We start from the raw sequence: 27,231 nt of genomic DNA on the forward strand, positions 1-27,231 counted from the left end.
GACAAAGACAGACAGACAGGAAATATGTGCCGGGTTGTAAACCAGCAAGGGGTTAATGATTAGATATGTACATGTATGCAAATTAGCAGAAAAAAGGCTAGAAACCCAATAGCAAAAAGAAGTTATGGGCCGGGCGCGGTGGCTCAAGCCTGTAATCCCAGCACTGTGGGAGGCCGAGGCGGGTGGATCACAAGGTCAAGAGATCGAGACCATCCTGGTCAACATGGTGAAACCCCGTCTCTACTAAAAATACAAAAATTCAGCTGGGCATGGTGGCGCGTGCCTGTAATCCCAGCTACCCAGGAGGCTGAGGCAGGAGAATTGCCTGAACCCAGGAGACGGAGGTTGCGGTGAGCCGAGATCGCGCCATTGCACTCCAGCCTGGGTAACAAGAGTGAAACTCCGTCCCAAAAAAAAAAAAAAAAAGAAGTTATGAAGAGGCAGTTTACAGATGAGGGAATCCCAGTGGCTGACAAGGGCACAAAGAGCTGCTCAAACTCTCCAGCCATCAGAGAACCCAGAGGAACCTGAGGCACCACTTTAAATCCGTCAGATCAGCAAGCCATTAAAAAATTGGATGGTATCAGGCCGGGCACAGTGGCTCACACCTGTAATCCCAAAACTTTGGGAGGCCGAGGCAGGCAGATCATGAGGTCAAGAGATGGAGACCATCCTGGCCAACATGGTGAAACCCCGTCTCTACTAAAAATACAAAAATTTGCAGGGCATAGTGATGTGCATCTGTAATCCCAGATACTCAGGAAGCTGAGGCAGGAGAATCGCTTGAACCCAGAAGGCAGAGGTTGCAGTGAGCTGAGACTGCACCACTGCACTACAGCCTGGCAACAGAGTGAGATGCCGTTATAAGAAAAAAAAAAATTGAATGGTACCATGTGCTGAGACAGAACCAGAAGCCTCCAGGTGGAGTGTCAACTCTCACAGCCACTCAGGAGAGCATCTGTGGTACTGTGTGAAGTCATGAGTGTCCCATAACCTGGAAATCTACTCCAACAGGAGTTCTCCCACACTCCGTAAGAGGACAGCAGGAAGATATTCACGGCAGGGATGCCTGGGCTGGCAGGGTTGAGGCCAGTTTGAGTGTGCCACACTGTACAGGTGAGGTGGATCATAAAGGTGCTAGACACTGTAAGAACCTACCTGCCAGCATCACTGACTCCATCTTAGCTGTAAACTCCAACCTAGCTTCCCCCTTCCCTCCCACCGCCCCTTTGGGTACATAACTGGGCCACACTGACTGTGTGCTTATGCCACGCTGACTCTGTGCTTATCCCACCATATGACCAATGAAACTGCATCCTGCCTGGCAGGCACACCTGCTATTGTGTATAACTCTCTTTGAACCCCCCTTGGTGACTGTTTGGAAATACCCTTAGCAACCAATGATCCTGGGAACCTCCTCCCCCCTGGTTACTAGCTAACTTGCCTGTTCTGCTTCTGTAAAATTTCACTTCAGCTAGGCTCCCCCTCCCCTACCTAAATCAAGGTATAAAGGGAAATCAAGCACCTTCCTCGGGGCCAAGAGAAATTTGTGTTAGCCATCTCTCAGTCACCAGCTAATAAAAAGGACTCTTAATTTGGAACTCAGAGAATGGCCCATTTCCTCCTAACTTGCTCGGTTATTACATTTGGAGGCCCCAGAGAGGTATTTCGCCACCGGGTGCAGACAGGGCTCGTTCTGGGACACCCCGAGCTGGGAGGCGGACTATAGGGGCAGTGCCCCCTGAGACATTCCAGGGCCCCATAGGCCACCCCTTGACGGAGGAGAACAGATCAACTCCCAGTGTCCGCCACCAAATTATTCTTCAGAGTCCCTGGTTCTGCTCCCTGGAGAAGGTAAGATCAAGTCAGGTCTGATCTGGTTATTCCTGGAAGTTACAGGGATCATCCAATTACCAGGATGCCGGAATTCACTGTGGTAATTCCTGTGACCTTGGGCCCTGGGTGCCCCAGAGTCCCTGGTCCTGGTTCCAGGTTCTGGACTCTGGAAGAGTCCTGGTTCTGGGTTTTCTGTCTTTAAATTCTAGGACTCTAGTGTTCCTGGTTCTGTTGGCTTCTGGACTCTGGGTGTCTGGGGTCCCTGGTCCTGTCCTCCTGCCTGATCTAGAGGGGCTCAGCCCCGATAAGGGCACCTCCCTGGACTCTGTCGCCACTCGAGGACGCTGGAGGACAGAGTCCCTGGTTTCTGTCTGATTTGAAACATTTACAAACAAGATGAAAATTTCGAGCCAGGCGCGGTGGCTCAAGCCTGTCATCCCAGCACTTTGGGAGGCCGAGGCGGGTGAATCACGAGGTCAAGAGATCGAGACCATCCTGGTCAACATGGTGAAACCCCGTCTCTACTAAAAATACAAAAATTCAGCTGGGCATGGTGGCGCGTGCCTGTAATCCCAGCTACTCAGAAGGTTGAGGCAGGAGAATTGCCTGAACCCGGGAGGCGGAGGTTGCGGTGAGCCGAGATCGCGCCATTGCACTCCAGCCTGGGTAACAAGAGCGAAACTCCGTCTCAAAAAAAAAAAAAAAAAAAAAATTTCGTCAGGGTTCCAACTCTTTACAAAGTGTAAAAGACTGTAATAACCTCTAAATGAATGTGTGCATACATGTGTGTGTGCATGGGGACCTTAGAGGCTTGCATCTAAGGATCCAGTCCTTTGTCCTTAAAACTGCCATGATCATTTATCTACCTCAGTGCCTAATCTACCTCAGTGTCCGTTGTCCTGTTTTGTTCCTAACATCTGGATTTGTATGTCTCCTGTCTGTTGTCCTGTTTGTCTCCAGTGTTTGCATTTGTATGTCCCGATGTATTATTGCCCAAGGCGATTAGGTAAAAAAACTTTTTCAAGGTCCTAAGTGCAGACTTCTATCTCATGTCTTTTCTGTCAAAAACAGATCATGTGTTGTCACGGGAAAAATTGTGCTAAACATCCCCCAATCTGAAATTTCTGGCAACTTAGAGGTTGTTGGCGCCTAGATTGTCACACCTCACACCGCAACGACTGGTCTCCCCTCCTGGACTGAGCCGGACTTCTCCTTTGCTCTGACCCTCAGCCTCCTGCTCCCCCGGGATTCCCCTCCATCCCCTCCTCCTGGTCTCCTGTAGTCTCCCCCACTCCTCCCCTTAAGGGAGACACCACCCCGCCAGGTAGGGAGTGAGCTGTCCCGTTTTTGGTCCATGTCCCTTTTTTTTTTTTTTTTTTTTTTTTTGAGACGGAGTTTCGCTCTCGTTACCCAGGCTGGAGTGCAATGGCGCGATCTCGGCTCACCGCAACCTCCGCCTCCCGGGTTCAGGCAATTCTCCTGCCTCAGCCTCCTGGGTAGCTGGGATTACAGGCACGCGCCACCATGCCCAGCTAATTTTTTGTATTTTTAGTAGAGACGGGGTTTCACCGTGTTGACCAGGATGGTCTCGATCTCTTGACCTCGTGATCCACCCGCCTCGGCCTCCCAAAGTGCTGGGATTACAGGCTTGAGCCACCGCGCCCGGCTTTTTTTTTTTTTTTTTTTAAAGACAGGGTTTCCCCATGTTGGCCAGGCTGATCTTGAACTCCTGACCTCAGGTGATCCACCTGCCTCGGCCTCCCAAAGTGCTGAGATTACAGGCGTGAGCCACCGCGCCCGGCCCTTTTTGCTACTTCTAACCTGTACAACTGGAAGGCTCAAAACCCACCTTCCTCTGAGAAATCTCAGATCCTAACCTCACTGGTTAAGTCCATACTCGGGACTCACCGGCCCACCTGGGATGACTGTCAGCAGCTTCTCCTGACCCATTTTTACATCTGAAGAAAAGGAGCCGTATTCAAAGAGAGGACAGAAAGCTTTTCCTTAGTTCAGTCAGTATGCCGGAGGAGGGAGCCCAAGACCTCCTAGAAAAAGTTTTTCCTTCTACCGGGCCTAACTGGAACCAAAATACCTCGGGGGGTGGGTAGCAGGGGAAGGGGAGTAGAGCTTTGGACAATGAACTGTGAGAGCGGGGCGTGGTGCCAAACACTGTAATCCCAGCACTCTGGGAGGCCGAGGTGGGTGGATCACCTGAGGTCAGGAGTTTGAGACCATCCTGGCCAATATGGTTAAACCCCGTCTCTACTAAAAATACAAAAATTAGCCTGACGCAGTGGCCTGTGCCTACAATCCCCACTACTTGGGAGGCTGAGACAGGAGAATTGCTTGAACCCTGGAGGTGTAGGTTGCAGTGAGTAGAGATCGCACCCCTGCACTCCAGCCTGAGCAACAGAGCACAACTTTGCCTCAAAAAAAAAAAAAAAGAAAGAAAGAAAAGAACGGGGGGGGGTGGTGGGGGGATGGAAGAGAAGTACTTCTGTGAATTAGGTGGAGCTGGGTTCAAATCTCTGTTCTGCCATTTGCAAGTAATTGAGACTTTGGCAAACCCCTCATTCATTTCTGCCACAAGTATTTATTAAGCATCTACTTAGTGCCAAACACTGTTGTGGGCACTGTAGATACAGTGGTGAATAAAACAATGCAAAATGAGATAATTTCAAGTGCTGTGTGATGCAAAACTGACTTTAGATTGTGCAGTCAAGGATTGCATTTCCAAGAGGCGACATTTAAGCAGAGATCCCCATGATGAAGGGAGCCAGCTATGAGAAAAGCAGGGCTAAGTGTTTTCCTGGCACCAGGGGACAGCAGGTGCAAAGGCCACAAGGGGGGAGGGAGCTTGGCCTGTGGAGGAAAAATGTGAGAAAGCCAGTGTGGCTGAGCAGGGAGGAAAGGGGCAGGGGGGGAACCTGATGAGCCTGGGAGGGGCACACAGTTCCCAGAGTCTCCAGAGCTTTATGGACCTTGTCAAGAGTTCAGATTTTTTTTTTTTTTTGAGGGAGTCTTGCTCAGTTGCCCAAAATGGAGTGCAGTGGGATGATCTCAGCACATTGCAACCTCCGCTTCCTGGGTTCAAGCAATTCTCCTGTCTCAGGCACGCGCCCCCCCCCCCCAGCTTTTTTTTTTTTTTTTTTTTTCCTGAGACAGTCTCTCACTCTGTTACTTAGGCTGGAGAGGGCAGTGACGTGATCTTGGCTCACTGCAACTTCTACCTCCTGAGTTCAAGCGATTCTCCTGTCTCAGCCTCCCGAGTAGCTGGGATTACAAGCGCCCATCAGTCACCACACTCCGCTAAATTTTGTATTTTTAGTAGAGACGGGGTTTCACCAAGTTGGCCAGGCTGCTCTCAAACTCCTGATCTCAGGTGATCTGCCCGCCTCCGCCACCCAAAGTGCTGGGATTACAGGGGTGAACCACCGCCTAATTTTTGTATCTTTAGTAGAGATGGGGTTTCACCATGTCAGCCACGCTGGTCTCACACTGCTGACTTCAAGTGATCTACTCACCTCGGCCTCCCAAAGTGCTGTAATTGCAGGCGTGAGCCACCCCTCCCAGCCAAGAGCAGATTTTATTCCAAGTGCAATGGAAAAACCAAGGGAAGGTTTTAAGCAGAGAGACTTAGCTGCATTTTTTTCTTTTCTTTCTTTCTTTCTGTTTTTTTTTTTTTTTGGGGGGGGGGTACAGGTTGGAGTGCAGTGGCACAATCTCGGCTCACTGCAACCTCCACCTCTCGGGTTCAAGCAATTCTTCTGCCTCAGCCTCCCGAGCAGCTGGGACTGCAAGCATGCTCCACCACGCCCAGCTAATTTTTGTATTGTTAGTAGAGACAGGTTTTCGCCCGTTGGCCAGGCTCCTGTCGAACTCCTGACCTCAGATGATCCGCCCGTCTCGGCCTCCCAAAGTGCTGAGATTACAGGCGTGAGCCACTGCACCCGACCAAGCAGCACAATTCTTAAAACAGGTTTTATTTAAGAATAACAGCCGGGCGCGGTGGCTCACGCCTGTAATCCCAGCACTTTGGGAGGCCGAGGCGGGTGGATCACGAGGTCAAGAGATCGAGACCATCCTGGTCAACATGGTGAAACCCCGTCTCTACTAAAAATACAAAAAATTAGTTGGGCATGGTGGCGCGTGCCTGTAATCCCAGCTACTCAGGAGGCTGAGGCAGGAGAATTGCCTGAACCCAGGAGGCAGAGGTTGTGGTGAGCCGAGATCGCGCCATTGCACTCCAGCCTGGATAACAAGAGCGAAACTCCGTCTCAAAAAAAAAAAAAAAAGAATAACACACACAGAGAAAAAGATTTGTTTTAAAAGATCACTTTAGCTGCTGTGTGGGGATTGGACTGGAGAAGTGTAAGCCACAAAAGCTCTTCGAGCCTCAGTTTCCACATCTGCAAAAATGAGGAGAGCACCCTTCCCGTGCTGGGCTGTGGTAAGGTGGGGAAACAGTTCTCAGGAGTCTCCTTGGCACTCGAGGAACAGGCTGGGGTGCAAAAGGCCCTGTACGAGACCTGGAGGTTGAGGCATGGAAGCCCCTACAGGCCTGGGGAGTGGGTCCGAGCGCGAGACGATGTGTCGCTAGCCACGGCAGCCGCTGAGCGGCGTCACGAGCCGGGCGCGCTCCGTCTAGAAGAGTCCCCAGCCCATCAGCCCGCTCGGCGCTCAGCAGCTCTGGCCTGCTGAGGGCAGACGGGTACCAGGACGGGGACGGCGCGCGGGGCGGAGCCAAGACCTTCGGGGGCGGGGCTTGCGGGGGCGGGGCCGTGGCGACGCTGGGCGTGCAGGCGCAGATGGCGGTGGCGCAGGGCGCCTGAGCGGGCCGGGGCAATGGGTGCCGCCCGGCCCCAATTCAGCATAGATGATGCCTTCGAGCTGTCCCTGGAGGATGCGGGCCCTGGGGCGGAGCCCAGCGGGGTCGCGCGCTTTGGGCCACTGCACTTCGAGCGCCGGGCCCGGTTCGAGGTGGCTGACGAGGACAAGCAGTCCCGGCTGCGCTACCAGGTGAACCGCCCGGCCCACCTCACCCGCTTGCCCCCGGCCGGACGGGACCCCAGGCCGGGCCTCAAAGGCCTCAACTTGGGGTAGAATCTGCCTAGAGTCCCCAGCTGGAGCGCGATACCGCCCCCAGGACGTGACTCCTGATCCAGAGCCCTGCCCAGGCCCTCCCAGCACCGATACCCGGCCCCAGCCCGCCGGGAAGAGCCCGGAGCCCTGGCCCGGGAGCTCATCCCTCAGCTCCAGCTGAAGAACCCAGCCGGAGTCTCCACCCCGTACTCGCCCCTGGCCCCCACTGTGCTGGGGGACCTCCTCTGTATCTGAACCAGACCTTGCCCACACGCAGGAGCATCCCCTGTGCCCCAGGCCAGCTAAGCTGAGGGGAACCCGCACACCTTTCTCTATTCAGAAAGCCCTCACCCCAATCCCGGCACCACCCGCAAGAGCTGAAGCCCCTCTCACATGACCAGTCCTTGCCCACCCTTTGGCTCCCACTAAACTGGAAATCCCCATTTTCCCAGAAAACCTCCACGAACCCTAGGCTCCTTTTCTTGGAGACACACAGGGACCAGATCCCTGTGCCTTGAACCTGAGAACGCTGGGCCTGCTCTTCCCTGGCACCCCAATCCCCAAGCTCCCATTCTAGGCCACTGAATGAGAGTTCCACCCTGACTCCCAAAGTTGGGAGTTCTCCTTTCCCTGGGACCCGTGCAGGCTCCTGCTCCCCAAAGCCCCCGAATCCACCCACCTCCTACCTAGTTTCGGTTTCTGTGAATCACCAAACCCGTTCTGCGGGGAGGGCGGAAGGCCAGGTGAGCAGCTGCCAGGCGGCCAGGCAAACGGTTATGTAGACCTGCTTTTCTCTCCCCCGGAGGGTGAGGAAGGGTCCCAGCCCAGCAGCCCCTCTGAGCCCTGTGTTCTGCCACAGAACCTGGAGAATGATGAGGACGGAGCCCAGGCCTCTCCGGAGCCGGATGGGGGAGTCAGCACCAGGTTAGAGCCAGGTGGGGACCCACCCCTGTACCCAAACCTCGTGCATCAGGCTCCTGTCCTCAGGGACCCTGCTCAGTCACCCACCCGACTTCACTCACTCTCTTCCATCCTGTCCTATTGATTCCTACCTAACTCTCACTCTCCTGGCAGGGTCCCCTACACTGCAGGGCCACTCTACCCTAGTGCCCAGCCACACTCACCTCTTTCAGAAACCCCAATCCGGTCTGGCCCCCACCTTTATAGAGGTCACCTGGCCTGCAGAAACCCCTAGCTCATCTCTAGCCTCCCCCAGCCCCCGAATTCATCCTCACACACTGGGGCCTCTCAGGGCCCAGCCCCAGTCCCTGTACCACGCCTTGCACTTTATCAGGACTCCTGTCCCAAAGGGACACCTGTCCTTGCCCCCCGCCCCTCCCTGGGCACCTGTCCTGCAGGGATTCCGGCCGGACTTCCATCCGCAGCTCCCAGTGGTCCTTCAGCACCATCAGCAGCGGCACCCAGCGCTCCTACAACACCTGCTGCAGGTGAGCCCTGCCCGCTGGAGCCCCCAGCCAGGCAGCCCTGGCTTTGTCCCCAAAGCCTCCTGCACACCCTCCCTCCACCTCCTTCACACCCACCCTGCTCTCCTGCCACTCAGCTGGACCCAACACCCTTTGATCCAGAAGAACCGCCGAGTGGTGCTGGCCTCCTTCCTGCTCCTGCTGCTGGGGCTGGGTGAGTGGCCCTGAGGGCTGGGGTCGGGAGGGGACCCGTGGGAGGCTCTGCCTCTCCCCTTGACACAGCCTCCCAGCATCCTGAGGTGGCAGCTGGCCGCCATCACCACACCCCCATTTTACAGGTGAGGAGACAGAGGCCTTGCCACCTGGGCACACAGCCAGGAGATCACACATAGCTGAAAATAGAACTTGGCTTATCACTCCAAAGACTTTTCCTTTATTTTTAGGGGACAGAAGAGTAGCAGCTACCATTTATTCTGTGTCCACTTCAGGCCAGGTGAAGGGCAGTTTTATTTTCTCACCTTGCAGAAGTCCTACAAGTGAGGTGGTGCCCAGAAGCCAGGTGTAGGGGCTCAGGAATGCCGAGTGCCTGGCCAGTGCAGAGCCACAGGGCTCCTGGCACTTCCCCTTGTCTGGCATCTGGGCACTGACAAGCCCACCCCTCTCTTACCTCCTACCCATTGCTCAGATGGGGGAACTTTTGGTCCAGAGCAGGCAGATCTCACACCAGGTATTCTCTGACTCCAAGGTGCCTCATTCTTTGAGGCTGAGGATGCAGAGTCTCCAGAAAGGATCCAGGGTTGAGGTAACGAGTGATCCATAACGAGGGACCAAGAGTGGCTGCTGCCCTGGCTCACCTTCCCCCTTCTCCAGGAAGGCCAAGGCTCCCCAGCCAGCCGGGCTCCCAGCACAGGGAGGGGGCTGCCACTTCCCAGGGCCGCTGAACACCAGACCCTGGTGGCACTGCCGAGTTCTTCATTTTTCCTCTCTCAACAACCCAGCAAGGCAAGCATGGGGTCACCAGAGCTCCTTAGAGGGCTTTTGTAGGGTGCAGGGAGTGAGTTTCAGCCCACATCATCCCCATCATCCCCTATACCCCCCTTTTTTTTTTTTTTTGAGGAATCTTGCTCTGTTGCTCAGGCAGGAATGCAGTGGCGCACTCTCGGTTCACTGCAACCTCCGCCTCCTGGGTTCAAGTGAGTCTCATGCCTCAGCCTCTGGAGTAGCTGGGATTACAGGAGCCTGTCATCACACCTGGCTAATTTTTTATATTTTCTTAGTAGAGATGGGGTTTCACCATGTAGGCCTCAGGTGATTGACCCGCCTTGGCTTCCCAAAGTGTTGGGATCACAGGTGTGAGCTACCGTGCACAGCCATTTTTCTCTTTTTTTTTTTTTTTTTTTTTTTTTTTGAGACGGGGTCTTGTTCTGTTGCCCAAGCTGGAGTGCTGTGGTGTGATCACTGCAGCCTCAAACTCTTGGACTCAAGCCATCCTCCCAGCTCAGCCTCCCTAGTAGCTACAGGGACTACAGGCATGTACCACCATGCCTGGGTAATTTTTTTTCTTTTTTAATAATAATAGAGACAAGGTCTCACTAGGTTGCCTAGGCTGGTCTTGAACTCCTGAACTCAAGTGATCCTCCCGGCTTGGCCTCCCAAAGTGCTAGGATTATAGGCATGAGCCACCATGCCTGGGCTGGGCTCATTTTTTAAAAAACTTTTTATAGAGATGGGAATCTTGCTATGTTGCCCAGGCTGGCTTCGAACTCCTGGCCTCAATCAATCTTCCTGCCTTGGCACCCTGAAGCACTGGGATTACAGGCATGAGCCACCGCACCCAGCCCATCATACCCTTTTGAAGTGGTCTGGGCAATGCACAAAGCACACAGTAGTCCATGTTAGCCCCCAGGCTTACTGCCCCTGCTTGCTGCAGAGCACAAAGTCCAGCTTCCCGTTCCCCCTGTTTCTAACTGGGGACCCAGGACTCCTGCACTGCCCTGTTCTTACCCCCCATATCCCAATCACCTGGACTGTAGCTTTCAACTTAGCGGTTCCTCCTCTAAGGACGGGCCATGAGGGCAGGGACCTTATCAGCCCTTCAAGGCGTCATTCCTCCTACCAGGCACGCAGTAGGTGCTCCACAAATGTTTGTTGAAGGACTGAAAGCCCAACCCAAGGAGCAAATAAAAATCTCTCATTTCACAAACTTCCCAGGGCCTTCCCAGTGCCCTGCTCTGTAAAGAGAGCTTGGTGAGCTTCCTGGGGTGGGTCTCTGCCTAGGGGACCTTCCGCTCAGGTGGTGGGGGGCATCATTCCTTGGGGCTGAGCCGGGCTGGGGGTGGGAGTCCCCTCCCTCACCCCTGCCCCCACCCCCGCGGCTCCATCTGTGTGCAGTGCTGATCCTGGTCGGCGTGGGACTGGAGGCGACCCCCTCTCCAGGTGAGCGTCCCCTCCCGCCCCCACAGGCAGTGGACACCCCCTCTTGTGTCCACGGGTCCATGGCAAGCCCTCCCACCTCCCGGCAGGACACGGCCCCTTTTCAGCCGAGAGTGAGGTTTGCCCGGGCAGTCAGCGGCAGCCCGGAGGGCCACGCAGCCCCGAGCCCCCTCGCCCTGACTGGCCTCCGGTCTCTCCTGCAGGTGTCTCCAGCGCCATCTTCTTCGTGCCGGGTTTCTTGTTGTTGGTGCCTGGAGGTGCGAGAGGGCGCCGGGGCGGGGAGCGGCGGAGCGGAAGGGGCGGGGCGCTGGGTGAGGGCGGGGCCACATTGGGGGAGTGGCCTCGGTACTTACAGGCCCCGCCCCACAGTTTATCACGTGATCTTCATCTACTGCGCGGTCAGGGGCCACCGGGGCTTCCAGTTCTTCTACCTGCCATACTTCGAGAAGTGACTGTGGCGCAGCGTGGGCTCCTCCCGTCCAGGGGGGCGCCCCTGGGACCCGCGCCCTGTTCCGTTCCCCTCATCTCAAGGGAAGGGGCTCTCCAGGACCCTCGAAACCCTGGCCCCTGGGGAGTTTGCTCAGGAAGTTTGGGGCATGCAGGCCTGGCCCTGGGAAAGCCGCCCCTGCCTGCTCTGTGCCTTAACTTATTCTCAGGCCCTGCAGCCGCTAGGTTACTGTTATTTCGTGCTAATAAAGGAGTAACTAATTCCACCAGAGGCAATTGCTCTCCTGTCCTGCCACCAATGGCCCAGCCCACCAGCCTGACCACAGCCCTCTCCCATGAAGACAGAAAAGGACTGACCCTGAGGCTGAAGGGCTTCGAGTACCACCGAACACGTGGCAGCCCTGATGCTGAGGCTTGCCCAAGGGCATGGGGCATGTTAGAGGTAGAGCAGGGCAGAGGACTCCTGCCTTGCCAGCCTGGAGGAGGCCAGAACAGCCTGCCCCGCCCCCAGCCCTTAGACGACTCAACCAGCCCGACTCTGTCTGGTGGCCCTGGCTGAGGGCACTCAGAGATGACGCAGGCCTGGGGCCTGGAGGCTGGTATCCTAGTTCCAGCCTGGCTCTGGGGCCCTGGGCTGCCACAGCCAGCCCTGAATGTGGGCCATGCCAAGGCAGTGGTTCAGCGCCCTCCACCCACTGCCCTCCTTCCCAGTCCCAGAGATTGGGAGAACCTGGGGGCAGAAGGCCTGGGAAGCCGGGCCTGACAGACACCCTCAGTGATCAAAGACTTAGAAATGCAGAATGTTATAAACAAACCATCTCAGAATTTTGGAAAATCAGAGCATTTCAGAATCTTAGGAACCAAGAAACAAAATCTTTGAGAAGACTGAAATCTGAGATCATGGTAGCCAGCAGTCATCAAGCTTTTAAAAGACACCAGGATGACTGGGTGCGGTGGCTCAAGCCTATAATTCTAGCACTTTGAGAGGCCAAGGTGGGAGGATCGCTTGAGCCCAGGAGTTCGAGACCAACCTGGGAAACATGGCAAGACCCCATCTCTCTTTTTTTTTTTTAAAAAAAGTACCAAGTCCGGTGCTAAGCACTGAACGTGGATTATATCTTATAATCTTCACTACCTTAGTCCCATTTGACACGGGAGGACTGACTCGCCCAAGGACAGCCAGCTGGTGGTAGGTAGAATTAGGAACATAACCCAGGGTTCCAGCTCTCTGACCCAGGGCTCTTCCCGTGACACTGGGGGAGAGGGAAGAGGAGGTGGGCACTGAGCAGCTGATCTCCCCTACCGGCCAACCAAGAGGCTGGTTGAGTGAGCGCAGGTTGGGATGCCCTGTTGGTGCACGTACACGCAGCCTATCTCCTCCACCGAAAGATATCCCACAAACCACGGTCTACAGCAGCCAGCACAGCAGGGCCTTCAGGGTTCTGTGAGTTAGATGAATGGATACCCAGACCCCGGCTCTTGCTCCCACCTTTCCAGCCTCTGCAGACTTCCCACCCTCATTCCACATTCAAGGCATTTTGGGGGTACCCATTGGATGCAGGAACTCCTAAACCAGTAGTCCCCCAATTAGCTGTGGTAAAGGACCGGTTTTCATTTCTAATCCATCATGGTCCAGTACTTTCATAAGAACTAGCCAAGCATGGTGGCTCACGCCTGTAATCCCAGCACTTTGAGATGCCAAGGTGAGAGGATCACTTGAGCCCAGGAGTTTGAGACCAGCCTGGGGAACATGGTGAAACCCCGTCTCTACAAAAAATACAGAAATTAGCCAGGCATGGTGGGGCGCCTGCAGTCCCAGCTACTTGGGGGCCTGGGGTGGGAGGAGCACTGAACCTGGGAGGCTGCAGTGAGTCATGATTGTACCACTGCACTCCAGCCTGGAAGACAGAGTGAGGCCTATCTCAAAAAAATAATACAGTAACATACAAATTTTAAAAACTAGAAAAATGAAATAAAAAACATACAGAGGCCAGGCGCAGTGGCTCATGTCTGTAATCCCAGCACTTTGGAAGGCTGAGGCAGGCAGATCACAAGGTAAGGAGTTCAAGACCAGCCTGACCAACATGGTGAAACCCCATCTCTACTAAAAATACAAAAAATATTAGCCAGGCATGGTGGTGTGCACCTATAATCCCAGCTACTCAGGAGTCTGAGGCAGGAGAATTACTTGAACCCGGGAGGCAGAGGTTGCAGTGAGCTGAGATCTCACCACTGCACTCCAGCCTGGGCAACAGAGTGAGACTCCGTATCAAAAAAAAAACACATAAAAACCAGCTGGGCGCGGTGGCTCAAGCCTGTAATCCCAGCACTTTGGGAGGCCGAGGCGGGTGGATCACGAGGTCAAGAGATCGAGACCATCCTGGTCAACACGGTGAAACCCCGTCTCTACTAAAAGTACAAAAAATTAGCTGGGCATGGTAGCGCGTGCCTGTAATCCCAGCTACTCAGGAGGCTGAGGCAGGAGAATTGCCTGAACCCAGGAGGCGGAGGTTGCGGTGAGCCGAGATCGCGCCATTGCACTCCAGCCTGGGTAACAAGGGCGAAACTCCGTCCCAAAAAAAAAAAAAAAAAATACAAGTCCACAGTTTATCAGATTAATTAGCCATAACATTACATTTCAATAAATATAATCCAAACAAACATATGAAAAAGGAAAAATGACAAAAAGCATGGATTGAATATGAGCAAACAGGCAATTTACACAACACAGAATCGCAACTATATTTAACAACTTTTTATTATTCCACTTTTTTTCTTTTTTTTGAGACGGAGTGTTGCTCTGTCTCCCAGGCTGGAGTGCAGTGTCATAATTTCAGTTCAGCGCATTCTCTGCCTCCCGGTTTAAGCGATTCTCGTGCCTCAGCCTCCCCAGTAGCTGACACTACAGGTGCACACCACCATGCCCAGCTAATTTTTGTATTTTTAGTAGAGACAGGGTTTCACTATGTTGGCCAGGCTGGTATCGAACCCCTAAGCCACCTCACCTGACCTCATTCCACCATCTTAACAGAAAGTGATTTCAGAAGTGATGATTCCCATCATTAGAAGTCTGCATTAGGAATCAGCAAAGTGGGCTGGGCGTGGTAGCTCACGCCTGAAATCCCATCACTTTGTGAGGCCGAGGTGGGTGGATCACTTGAGGCCTGAAGTTCGAGACCAGCCTGGCCAATATGGTGAAACCCTGTCTCTACTAAAAATACAAAGAATTAGCCGGGCATGGTGACATACACAGCTACATGGGAGGTTGAGGTTGAAGAATTGCTTGAACTCAAGAGGTGGAGGTTGCAGCAAGTCGAGATCGCGCCACTGCACTCCAGCTTGGGCAACAAAGCCAAACTCTGTCTCAAAAAACAAAAATAGGAGTCAGCAAAGTATGGTCCACAGAATGGTTTTTATATTTTGTAATGGTTGGGGAAGTCAAAGAATAATAAGATTTATGATATAAAATTATAAAATTCAAATTTCCATGTCAATAAATGAAGTTTTACTATAATTTATTAAATTTCTGACATAGCCACACTCATTTGTTGATAACTTGACTTTGCTTTGCGCTACAAACTTCAACAACGGAGTTGCGTGAGCAGCTGCAACAGAGACAGAAGCCTCAAAGCCTAAAATAATTACTGTCCAGCTGTTTACAGAAAGTGTCCCGACTCTAGTCTACATGAACACTTTGACAGAACACCGTGAATCTGACTTCTCTCTCCAGTTATTTATAAGATTTTCGTTTTGTATTCTGCAGGTTCAGTGGGATGTATCCAGATATACGTTTATTTTTATTTACCCTACTCTGACTTCAGTTTGGTCCTTCAATCTGGGGACTTGAAGTCTGTGGAAGTCTTTATGGAAAATCTTCAGCCACTGTCTCTTTGATTATTGCTTCTTGCCTATTCTCTAAATATTTCCTCCTCTGAGACTCCCAAGGACTTCCCTTTCTTTTGCTTTGAAACGGGTATCGCTCTGTCACCAAGGCTGGAGTGCAGTGGCACAATGATAGCTCACTGCAGCCTCCAACTCCTGGGCTCAAGTGATCCTCCCACCTCAGCCTCCTGAATAGCTGGGACTACAAGTATGAGCCACCACACCCAGCTTTTTAAATTATTTATTTATTTTTTTTTTAAGACGGGGTTTCACCATGTTGGCCAGGGTGGTCTCGAACTCCTGACCTCAGGTGATCCGCCCACCTTGGCCTCCCAAAGTGCTGGAATTACAGGCATGAGCCACCTTACCCAGCCTATTTATTTATTTTTAAATTTTTTTGTAGAGGCAGGGTCTTGCTGTGTTAGCCCAGCTGGTCTCCTGGCCTCAAGTGATCTTCCTGCCTCAGCCTCTCAAAATGCTGGGATTACAGGCATGAGCCACCACACCCAGTCTTCCAATGATTTTTAGTTACCCTTTAATATTTCCATCTTTTTGTTTCTCAGTGTTACATTATAAGTGATTTCTCAGATGTAGCTTCCAGTTCATTAATCTTTAAATTGTGCTTAGTCTGCTCTTTAGCTTATCCATTAATTTTTCCATTCCAGTGGCTATATATATATATATATATATATATTTTTTTTTTTTTTTTTGGGACGGAGTTTCGCTCTTGTTACCCAGGCTGGAGTACAGTGGTGCCATCTCTGCTCACTGCAACCTCTGCCTCATGGGCGCAAGCGATCCTCCCACCTCAACCTGCAGAGTAGCTGGGACTAGAGATGCAAGCACCACCATGCCCGGCTAATTTTTGTATTTTTAGTAGAAACAGGGTTTCACCATGGCGCCCAGGCTGGTCTCAAACTCCTGAACTCAAGTAATCCACCCACCTGGGCCTCCCAAAGTGCTAGGATTACAGGCGTGAGCCACACGCCTGGCCTGTTGGGTTACTTTTTAAATCTTCTGGTTCTCTCTTCATACCATCCTGTTGGCCTCTCTTCCCCTTGTAGCCCCCTTTTCTTTGCGTGTGTCTTGTGGTCTCTTAGGCAGCTGTATGATGCACACCGCGACGCCAGTCCTCTTGTTTTTGTCTCTGCCTCATCTTCCTCATGGTGGTTCTTTACTTTTATAATCTGTAGGTTTGTTTTGCTTTGTTTTTGAGACAGAGTCTCTCTCTGTCACTCAGGCTGGGGTGCAATGACACGATCTCAGTTTGCTGCAGCCTCCGCCTCCCAGGTTCAAGCGATTCTCCCAACTCAGCCTCTGGAGTAGCTGGGATTATAGGTGCACGCCACCACACCCAGCTAATTTTTGTATTTTTAGTAGAGACGGGGTTTCACCCCATCTCACCTGGGTTGGCCAGGCTGGTCTCCAGGAGGTTCACCTGCCTTGGCCTCCCAAAGTGTTAGGATTACAGGCATGAGCCACCACTTCTGGCCCAGTAATCTGTAGTTTTTATCACGAGTTCACCTTTGGGAACAGCAGGGTTTTTTGGGTTTGCTTTTGTTTTTAGAAGCTCCATGTGCCCAAGTGGGTTGAAAGTGTACCTCTGCTCAGCAAGGGGTTCTTCCAGTTGTTTTCAGCTTTTCACACCCTAGAGACAGACGATGCCCCTGCTTGAAGGGCAGACCCTGGAGTTCCTGGCTCTCTAGAGCAGTTGTTTCCACTCCCGACCCTGAACGTTTGTATCCTCACCACTTTCTCTGACTGGTCAGTGCAGATAGATTCATATCTTAGCCTTTCGAGACCATGGAATGTTTGTTTCTTGCTCCCCAGACTATACGGTTCTTCTGTCACTTATGGGTGTAGGAGCCGGGGCGCCCAAGTCCCTCTCTGCATCTGAAACCCCCACGGGATCAGCCCAATCCCAGCTTCAGTTTCTCTCTTTGTCTTTGATACATTGGGCCATCCCTTTCTTTCAAGTTCACTTGTTTTCACTTTTTTTTTTTTTTCTTTTTTTGTTGAGAATGGGGTCTCACTATATTGTCCAGGTAGGTCTCAAACTCCTGGGCTCAAGGTATCCTCCCACCTCTGCCCCTTAGTTACAGCTGGGATTACAAGTGTCAGCCACCACACCTGGCTCAAGTTCACGTAAAAAAAAAAAAAAAAAAATTATAGGCTGGGTGTGGTGGCTCACACCTATAATCCCAGCACTTTGGGAGGCTGAGGAAGGCAGATCATGAGGTCAGGAGTTCAAGACCAGACTGGCTGACATGGTGAAACCCCGTCTCTACTAAAAAATACCAAAATTAGCTGGGCATGGTGGCTCGTGCCTGTAATCCCAGCTACTTGGGAGAATGAGATAGGAGAATTGCTTGAACTGGACCCAGGAGGCATAGGTTGCAGTGAGCTGAGATTGCGCCACTGCACCCTAGCCGTGGCTACAGATCAAGACTCCATCTCAAAAAAAAAAAAAAAAAAAAAAAAAAAGTTTATAAATGTAAGTAGCAGGAGAGGTCCAGCCACCCTCTCAATTCATCATGCCACTGGGATGGGGGGGCACTGAATGCTGCCAGTGCCAGGGAACTCCCTACCTTCCAGGGCTCTGGAGATACCCAAGTCTTGCTCACACTGAGAAACGGTGGGCAGCTGAGTGCAAGTCTTTTCCAGGCAGCTTGAGTCGGGGAAGGTGAGGATGGGGGTGGGCGGGTGACATAACAAGCAGACCTTGAGGCCAGGTGTTTTCAGGGATTGAAGAAGTCTGGGGGCTGCTGGGTCCCCTCCATCTCCATCCTGGCGCCTCCTGGGGAAGGGGCACAGCCTGGGTCCTGCTGGTATCTGGGGCCCAGGGGCAACAGATACTCCCTCCTGAAGCCTCAGTGGCGGGAGAGCATCATCACAAACTCTGCGGGAGAGAAGGGCAGGGCTTGGGCCGGTCCACGTCAGGGATCCCAGGAGGTGCTGGGCTCATCCTGGGCCCTGGGAGGATGGGAGGCTTTTCCAGGAAGGAGACTCACCATCAAAGTCTACGGTGCCATCCCCATTGAGGTCCACTTCTCGGAGCATCTCGTCCAGCTCAGGACCCGCCAGTGGCTCCCCAAGCAGAGACGGCACTGCCTCCCGAAGCTCTGGCACGGTAATTCGTCCATCCCTGTCCCTGTCAAACTAGGGTCCCAGCAAGGCTCAGCCCCTCCCACCAAAGCTGCCTCAGCCTGCAGACAGCTCCACTCTTACCACTGCCTGTACCTAGATGCTCCCCTGCCCACTGTCTCCGCCCACGCACACCTTCCCCAACCTCCCATGCCAAGGTGGTTTGCCGCCTGGTCCAGGAAGTCCCCCTGGATGGATCCCCTAGCTGGGAGTGAGCTGAACCCTCTCTGACCCATTGCTGGGCCCCAGTCCCACCGCCTGCAGGGCTCTGGGCCTTCCTGAGGCTGAGACCTGAGAGGCCAGTAAGGATGCCACCCAGCCCTGCCCCCCTCTGCCCACCACAGCACGCTCCCACCTCTCGGAAGGCGATGCGCAGCTCCCGCACCCCCAGCATGTGCGCCGTCTCCTCCCTCAGCTTTGGGCCTATCAGTTCCACAAACTCCTCAAAGTCCACACGGCCACCCACTGCGGACCCAGGCAGAGTGTTACAATGGTGAGGGCATGAGGGCTGAAGCCCAAGGAGGGACACCCCACAGACCAGCACCCCCACCCCCAGGCTCTGCACCTAGGAAGAAACAACCATGGTGATGCCTGCAACAGAGAGGAGGCTGGAACCCCCTTCCTCGGCTGCTGGGGTGCCAGGGCTGCTTCTGCTCTTAGCAAAGAACCCGAGTGTGCGAGGAAGAGACCAGGCTTTGGACCAGATAGTCCCGGGTTCAAATCTTGACCCCACTGCTGTGTGTGGCACTGGCTGACTTACCCTCCCTTCCTCATCCTAGGGGCAGGGTGGGGAGCCTACTCTATGGGGGTGCTGCTGGGGTTCAGGTTCACAGCCATGAAGTGCTGGAGCCCAGTGGGCAGCAATCAGTGCCACTTCCAGACACACCCATGTATTCTGTGCCTCAGTTCTAAGATGCCGTCAGTCACACAAACACCCATGGTCATGCAACAGCTTTGCCACGACACCAGATGTCCACATCAGCTATAAATCACATCCCCGTTTTGGAAATTGTATGGAGAAAATGCAGGAGTCCTGGAATGAAGTGAATCTGAGCTTTGCCTGAGGACAAACCAGCGAAAGGTAACCGCACCGTGCCTGCCATCAGACACCTAGTCGCAAGGCGCGGCTGGGGTCCTCTCCTGCCAGGGCAACCCCGATTCAGGCAGCTGCCACCAGGGCACAGGAATGGGGCAGAGTCACAGAAAGAGAGCGAAAGAGAGAGGGTGCCAGGTGACTAGTGTCAGCAGAGAGCATTTTATCACTGAGTCGGGGTCCCTGGGCCAGCGAGGCAGGAAGGGCTCAGGTGGAAGGAGTGAATGTGCTCACAGGCCACGACAACAGATATCCCCAGTGGGGTCCTCAACCTGAGCCCCAAGGGGCCCTCCTGGGTCTCTAGGGCGGCCTTCCTGGCCTGTCTTCCCACACAAGAGAGGCAGGAGCTTGGACCCCCACCTGGAAACCATCACTCTCCCTCACTCCCACCGCCACCCTGATGGCCTCCCAAGGGCCACCTCCTGCCAGCCCCTCGTGATCCCTCTGAACCATGCAGCCCAGAGAAGCCCAGGCTGCTGGGTGAGCAGGGCCCGGCACTGACTGCGCATCTTGATGTGCTGGGAGACCTCCAGGAGCTCCATCTCAGTGGGCATGTAGCCCAGGGTCCGCATGCAGTCGCCCAGCTCCCGGTGGCTGATGTAGCCGTCACGGTCAGTGTCAAACTCCTCAAAGGCGGCCTGAAGCTCTGTGAGGGAGGGAGGTCAGGCACAGGTGGCCAGGCTCAGGGACAGCTCCTGCCCCTGCCAGCAGCAAGAGCCACTCACCGTCTAGCTCCTCTGGGCCCAGCTCTCGGTCCTGCACGGGGAGAGTCTGCCATGTCCCCAGGGCCAGCCATGGCTCTGTCAACCTTCCTCCTCCATCCCCTGCTCATGCTGGCCTGGGCAGGGCCAGCCACACCAGGGCAGGGAAAGGACGCTGAAGCCTCGTGTGTCCCAGGAGGAGCAAGCTCCCTTTCGTGCTCCTGGGGCCTGGAGCTCCCACAGAGCCCTGGTGCGAGTTCTGGCTCTGCCCACGCCCACACCGGCCAGAGACCCACCCTTCCCCAAACCACAACAACACAATCCCACAGCCCAGGTTCAGTCTGAGGCAGAAGAGACAGAGGGCCTCTCAGGGGCAGGGTGGGCTGAACCCCCGGAGTGTGTCTCCAGCCCCACCCCCAGGACCCCCAGGCCCACCCAGGTCCCACCTAACCTTCCCGAAGACTCGATTGAGCAGGGGCCCGTATGTCCTCTGAGCAGCGTCGTGCCGGGAGTCAGGACGATGTCGGTGGGACTGGCGCGAAGAGGCCGGCCCAGGGGATGCAGGGGGTACCCCTGCCGGCCCCTCTCCAGTCCTGGGAGGGTGCTTGCTGTTCCCGGGGTCCTCGGGGCCTGCCTGGTCCCCAGAGCTGCCAGTGCGCTTCCGGGACCCTCGGAGTCCCCTCTTCTTCTTGCTCCTCTTCCTGGTCATCGGGGGCTCCTCTGCATCACTCTTGGGAGTCACAGGGGTCTTCTGAGGGCCAGTGGCTGGGTCTGGGCCATGCTGCCCGCTCACCTGCTCTGTGGCCATGGGGGAGGGATGACAGGGCTCAGAGACACAGCACTCCTGGACACCCTTGGCTCTCAGGACTCATAAAGCTGCTTATGCACCCCCACTCTTAGAGCTGGGAGCCTAGGATCGGGCTCTGAGGGGGATTAGGGTAAGTGAGGCAGGCAGCCCCAGCCCTAATCCCAGTGCTCTGCTCCAGAGCTGGCCAGGGCAGAGCCAGATGGGTCCAGAGAACTGTACTCGGTCAGAAGCAAAGGGCACCAGGACATGGTGGCTGCCATGAGCCTCAGATGCCAGACCTGCTACTTATTAGTCAGGAGATCCAGCAAAGTCCCCTCCCAACCTCAGTTTCCCCATCTATAAAATGTGGGGAATAAAGCCAGGGTACAGAGGACTCAGCCCAGCTGTGTGACATGGGTGGAGGCCTTTGTTAGACAGAGGACCAGGGAAGGCACCTTAGGCGGGAGGAGGCATTTGGACAATGGCTGGGAGGTGGGAAGGGACAAGCAAGTGGCCCACTGGGACCCCCCATGGGTGACATCCTGCCCGGAGCAGAGGGCATGTGAAATGGAGGAAGAGGCCAGATCACAGACGCCTTGAATGCTGGGTTGAGTGGCACAGGGGGTGATGTGGGAGGAGGTGGGCCGGAGGGGCCTGGGGGAGGAGGGTCTGACTGTCCAGGCCAGTCAGGGCTGGGGGAGGGGGTCTGGCTGATCACTCGGCCCTACTGGGCCAGGGTTAGGGTTTCCCGGCAAGCAGCCCTATGAATGATTGATGTCCTCTCAGCTTGGGTTTCCTGCCTACCCGCCTTAGCGCCGCCAGGCGCCGCACAGCAGGCCCCGGTGAGGGCCGGGGAGACAGCTGGAGCACTGGGCAGGCAGGCACGCCCTGCTCCTTCCGCCCATCGGCCTGAGCCTCCCAGGTAAGCCAGGCCTCACAGGTCAGGGCCAGGGGCTGGGGGTGCCTGGGGCTCTGATCCAATAGGGAACAGAGATAGCAGAGCGGGGTAAGACGGAAGAGGAACCCTGAGGGTACTGAGGCCACCAGACTAAAGACCAAGTGGCTGGAGCCATGGGCCTGGGGGCATCCCTTCCCTCCCCGGACTGCACCACCACCTGGGCTCTCAGGGCCCTCTGCCAGCAGGGAGGGCAAGGTGGGGCTGCAGGCCTCTTGCATCCCAGGTCTGGGTGCCCCCCAACTGCCCTTGCCCTCACCGTCATCCCACTGCAGAGCCCTCGCCTTCTCTGTTTAGCGGCTCCAGGAGACAAACAGAGCTCACCTCCTCCCTGAGCTGTGGGAAGCAGGAGAGGGCCATAGGGGGCGGAAGACGCTGGAGAGGCACCGGGTCTCCCAGGATGGCCCTCCTGGCCCCAGGCTGTCGCGGTCCTGAGATCCAGACCTCATCCTGAGACCCATGAGTGACACTCACTGGAGGGGAGGGGGTTCCCACTGCCGCAGACTCCCTACCTTTGGGTCCCCTGGGCCCGTGGGAACGAGAGCCCTCCCTTCTTGGAATCCTAAACACTCAAACCCCACGAGAGCAGGCATAAAGGGGCCTTGTGATGAGCAGACCAAGTGGTCTTCAAACTGTGTGTCCTGGAACCCTAGAGGGGTACTCTTCCCCCGCAGAATTTGAGCACACCCTTTTAGTTCATATAGGAGTTTTACTAAAATATTTAAAGACAAAATTCCATACCTTTAACAATCTTTGGAAGCCTCTGGGTTAGTCTACCCAGACACATTGGGATTCCACATGGCAGGAGATTAAGTCTAGCTGGGCACGATGGCTCAAGCCTGTAATCTCAACACTTTAGGAGGCCAAGGTAGAAGGATTGCTTGAGCTCAAGAGTTTAAAACCAGCCTGGGCAACATAGCAAGAACTTGTCTCCGCTAAAAATTTAAAAAGTTGGCTGGCCGACCGCGGTGGCTCACGCCTGTAATCCAAGCACTTTGGAGGCCAAGGCAGGTGGATCACCTGAGGTCAGGACTTCAAGACCAGCCTTACCAACATGGTGAAACCCTGTCTTTATGAAAAAAAAAAAAGTTGGCTGGGTGCGGTGGCTCACGCTGTAATCCCAGCGCTGTAATCTCAGGGAAGGCCGAAGGAAGCAGACCATGAGGTCAAGAGATCGAGACCATCATGGCCAATATGATGTAACCCCATCTCTACTAAAAATACAAAAATTTGCTGGGTGTGGTGGCACGTGCCTGTAGTCCCAAATACTCGGGAGGCTGAGGCAGGAGAATCACTTGGCTTGAACCCAGGAGGCAGAGGTTGCATTGAGCTGAGATCATGCCACTGCACTCCAGCCTGGTGACAGAGGGAGACTCCAACTCAAAAAAAAAAAAAAAGAAAGAAAGAAATAGCCAGGCCTTGTGGCACACATCGATAGTCTCAGCTACTTGGGAGGCTGAGGCATAGGAATCACTTGAACCCAGCACATGGAGGTTATAGTGAGCCGAGATCACACCACTGTACTCTAGCCTGGGTAACAGAGTGAGACTCCATCTAAAAGAAAAAAAAATAGTAATGGTGCTATGTTTTTTTTTTTTTTTTTTTTGAGACAGAGTCTTGCTCTGTTACCCAGGCTGGAGTGCAGTGGCATGATCCCGGCTCACCACAACCTCTGCCTCCTGGGCTCAAGCGATTCTCCTTCCTCTGCCTCCCGCGTAGCTAGGATTACAGGCATCTGCCACCACACCCGGCTAATTTTTGTACATTTAGTAGAGATGGGGTTTCACCATGTTGGCCAGGCTGGTCTCGAACTCCTGACCTTGTGATCCACCCACCTTGGCTTCCCAAAGTGCTGGCATTACAGGCATGAGCCACCACGCCCAGCCGTGGGTGCTATTTTTAAAAGTAGTGGCTGCACGTCTGTAGTCCCAGCTACTAGGGAGGCTGAGGTGGGAGGGTCGCTGGAGCCCTGGAGGTGGAGGCTGCAGGGATAGTGCCACTGTACTCTATCCTGGGCAATAGAGTAAGGCCCTGTCTCAAAGAAAAAAGTCTGGGTTGAGTCCTGCCTTCTCCCTTCCTACCTTCACTGATTCTCTGAACCTCCCTCTCCTCGCCTGTAACGTAGATTGTATGAGGACTCCCTGAGATCATCCATTTCAAGCCCTTGGCATAGGCTAACTACCCAAAAGGCAATGACAACGGCACAGGGAGGGCTGTGACTTGCCTGGAGATGCCCTGCACCATCTCTCCCATTCTCGGTCATTCACGCCGTTATTGATTCACCAGGCACCCACTCCGTGTCCAGCAGGGCTCTGGGGACCCCAGATGGACACTGCTATGGAAGCCGACCTGGGTGCCTCCACCGGCCACAGGCCCCGAATGGAGCTGGACGACGAGGACTCCTACCCCCAGGGTGGTTGGGACACAGTCTTCCTGGTGGCTCTACTGCTCCTTGGGCTGCCAGCCAATGGGCTGATGGCATGGCTGGCCGGCTCCCAGGCCCGGCACGGAGCGGGCACGCGTCTGGCGCTGCTCCTGCTCAGCCTGGCCCTCTCTGACTTCTTGTTCCTGGTGGCAGCGGCCTTTCAGATCCTGGAGATCCAGCATGGAGGCCACTGGCCACTGGGGACAGCTGCCTGCCGCTTCTACTACTTCCTGTGGGGCGTATCGTACACCTCTGGCCTCTTCCTGCTGGCCGCCCTCAGCCTGGACCGCTGCCTGCTGGCGCTGTGCCCACATTGGTACCCTAGGCACCGCCCTGCCCGCTTGCCCCTCTGGGTCTGTGCCGGGGTCTGGGTGCTGGCCACGCTCTTCAGCGTACCCTGGCTGGTCTTCCCCGAGGCCACAGTCTGGTGGTACGACCTAGTCATTTGTCTGGACTTCTGGGACAGTGAGGAGCTGCCGCTGCGGATGCTGGAGGTCCTGGGGGGCTTCCTGCCTTTCCTCCTGCTGCTGGTCTGCCACGTGCTCACCCAGGCCTCGGCCTGTCACACCTGCCGCCGCCAACCGCAGCCCACAGCCTGCCAGGGCTTTGCCCGTGTGGCCAGGACCATTCTGTCAGCCTACGTGGTCCTGCGGCTGCCCTACCAGCTGGCCCAGCTGCTCTATCTGGCTTTCCTATGGGACATCTACCCTGGCTACCTGCTCTGGGAGGCCCTGGTCTACTCCGATTACCTGATCCTGCTTAACAGCTGCCTCAGCCCCTTCCTCTGCCTCATGGCCAGCGCTGACCTCCAGGCCCTGCTGCGCTCCGTGCTCTCGTCCTTCGCAGCAGCTCTCTGCGAGGAACGGCCGGGCAGCTTCACACCGGCTGAGCCACAGACCCAGCTGGACTCTGAGGGCCCAGCTCTGCCAGGGCCGACAGTGGAGGCCCAGCCACAGATGGATCTTGTGGCCCAGCCTCAGGTGAACCCCACAGCCCAGCCACGATTGGATCCCACAGCCCAGGCACAGCTGAATCCCACAGCCCAGCCACGATCAGATCCTACAGCCCAGCCACCATCAGCTCCCACAGCCCAGCCACAGCTGAACCCCACGGTCCAGCCACGATCAGATCCCACAGCCCAGCCACAATCAGATCCCACAGCCCAGGCACAGCTGAACCCCACAGCCCAGCCACAGTCAGATTCTGTGACCCAGCCACAGTCAGACACTGAGGCCCAGACCCCTGGACCCGCTGCCAGTTCTGTGCCCAGTCCCTGTGACGAAGCCTCCCCAGCCCCATCCTCCCATCCCACCCTAGGGGGCCCGGAGAACCCAGCCCCTCCTCCTGCTTCTGAAGGAGAAATCCCCAGTGGCACCCCGCCAGAGGGGGCCCCAGGCACAGGCCCCACGTGAGGGTCCAGAAATGCCCAGGCCCGCCAGAGCAGTGAAAGAGCCCCGGGGAGACAGAGGAACCAGCCAGTCAGACAAGTGGGAAGCACAGCCTGTCCTTGAAAACCCCTCAGGGCCTGGAGGGAGGACTTGAGGGGAAATGAACCAGCCAAAAGTCTCAGGCAGTTCCATGTCAGCGTCCCCTGCTCTCAGCCACCAGCCCCTTCTGTGGTTGCCAACACACACACAGTTGCCCGACAGCCCCCGAACCACAGCTAATGGCGTCTTGTGGGGTTCTGTCCCTCAACACCCCAGACCCCACTGACAGTTCTCCCCTGGGCCTCAGTTGTGCTGCAGGAAGACAGCAGGGGGCACTTTCCTGGGCTTGACCTGACCTCCCTTTCATCCTTCCCTCCCTCTCCTCCTCCGGGTCCCATCCACCAGCCTGGACACAAGGACGCAAAACAAAAAAGTCCCTGCAGAGAAGGGGGTCTCCTGGGAGCCACCAGCCCCAAGCAGGAGCCCGAGGCCCTGGTGACCCACAAGCTGCCTGGCATGGCCAAGCCTGCTCCAGCAGTCCCTTGCCCCCAACAGTCACTGAGGCTAGGGCAGGGACTCCCTCAGCAAGGCGCCAGGAGAAGAGGCCAGAGCTGCTTAGCCTGGATTCAAATCCAGCTCTGCCGTGTCCCAGCTGCGCGACTCTGGAGGAGCGACTTCACCTTCCGAGCTCCCGTGTCGTTGGCCATTGTGAGGATGAAATGAAAAAGTGTGTAAGGCACCCAAGAGCCTGGCGCATGGAGGGGCAGGGTGAACTGGTGTTGTTTTCCTTCAGCCACATACAGAGATGTCCCTTTAGGGGCTGGGGATGGATGGAGGAGGCAGCAGGGAGAGACACCACCTGGCCCAAGCATGTGGGATCTTGTGATGCACTGGGGCTGCAAACACCCAGATGGCCTATGATCAGGGGGCCACCTCTGGGCCTTACAGGGCTGCAGAGGACTTCGAAGTCTGACTCTATTTAAAAGTTCAATTAGCATCTACCTGCTCCCCACCCACGTGGAGAGCTGCATGGGATTCTCCATGGGGCTGCAGGTGCGGAGGCCCCGATCCTGCCTGAACAGCATCCTCCTTCTGTCTGAGCCCAAGTGCTCAGATGGGAAGTTGTAAAGCACACAGAGCTCGGGCACCAGTGGTTCCAGAAAGGGCAAAGGCTGGTGGGCAAGGGGGTTCACACCTGTCATCCCAGCACTTTGGGAGGCCGAGGCAGGTGGATCACAAGTTCAGGAGTTCAAGACCAGCCTGACCAACATGATGAAACCCTGTCTCTACTAAAAATACAAAAGTTAGCTGGGCATGGTGGCGTGTGCCTGTAATCCCAGCTACTCCGGAGGCTAAGGCAGGAGAATTGCTTGAACCCAGGAGGCAGAGGTTGCAGTGAGCTGAGATTGTGCCATTACACTCCAGCCTGGGTAACAAGAGCGAAACTCGGTCTCAAAAAATAAAAACGAAAAGAAAAGAAAAGAAAAGGCAAAGGCTCCCAGAGGTCACACAGCCTCTCTAGGGCAGAACCAGCTCTTCCCTCTCAAGCTGCAGATGCTGCAGAAAAAAAATAGAAGTGCTGACGGTCTATCTTC

At 55.1% G+C, this 27,231-nt stretch overlaps 3 protein-coding genes across 7 annotated transcripts; 2 read left to right on the top strand and 1 right to left on the bottom strand.

The window, feature by feature from the left end:
* Positions 1-6,595: 6,595 nt before the first annotated feature.
* On the top strand, positions 6,596-11,490 carry TMEM134 (transmembrane protein 134). 4 transcript variants are annotated; one of them, XM_032282652.1, is made up of 7 exons: positions 6,596-6,855; positions 7,778-7,842; positions 8,277-8,366; positions 8,480-8,556; positions 10,734-10,778; positions 10,979-11,032; positions 11,179-11,490. In XM_032282652.1, the coding sequence occupies exons 1-7, from the start codon at positions 6,682-6,684 to the stop codon at positions 11,418-11,420; spliced, it is 747 nt and encodes a 248-aa protein (XP_032138543.1). In that variant the 5' UTR covers positions 6,596-6,681; the 3' UTR covers positions 11,421-11,490. The 4 variants fall into 4 exon arrangements, with proteins under 4 accessions (XP_032138543.1, XP_032138544.1, XP_032138546.1 ...); XM_032282654.1 differs by having other exon boundaries at positions 6,600-6,855; positions 11,145-11,490; XM_032282653.1 differs by lacking the exon at positions 10,734-10,778.
* A 6,047-nt stretch (positions 11,491-17,537) lies between these two features.
* CABP4 (calcium binding protein 4) lies at positions 17,538-24,414 on the bottom strand. 2 transcript variants are annotated; one of them, XM_032282657.1, is made up of 7 exons: positions 24,068-24,414; positions 20,494-20,840; positions 20,067-20,097; positions 19,844-19,987; positions 18,604-18,713; positions 18,116-18,263; positions 17,538-18,003 (listed from the first exon to the last, which is right to left on the bottom strand). In XM_032282657.1, exons 2-7 carry the CDS (start codon positions 20,749-20,751, stop codon positions 17,975-17,977), a joined length of 720 nt encoding a protein of 239 aa, XP_032138548.1. In that variant the 5' UTR covers positions 20,752-20,840; positions 24,068-24,414; the 3' UTR covers positions 17,538-17,974. The 2 variants fall into 2 exon arrangements, with proteins under 2 accessions (XP_032138548.1, XP_032138547.1); XM_032282656.1 differs by lacking the exon at positions 24,068-24,414 and having other exon boundaries at positions 20,494-22,672.
* On the top strand, positions 24,085-25,621 carry GPR152 (G protein-coupled receptor 152). The gene is made up of 2 exons (XM_032282658.1): positions 24,085-25,231; positions 25,328-25,621. Exons 1-2 carry the CDS (start codon positions 24,110-24,112, stop codon positions 25,619-25,621), a joined length of 1,416 nt encoding a protein of 471 aa, XP_032138549.1. The 5' UTR covers positions 24,085-24,109.
* Positions 25,622-27,231: the final 1,610 nt, after the last annotated feature.

This window comes from Sapajus apella, unplaced genomic scaffold (assembly GCF_009761245.1).
Source record: "Sapajus apella isolate SASKATOON/1434 unplaced genomic scaffold, GSC_monkey_1.0 scaffold14, whole genome shotgun sequence".
Lineage (NCBI taxonomy): Eukaryota > Metazoa > Chordata > Mammalia > Primates > Cebidae > Sapajus > Sapajus apella.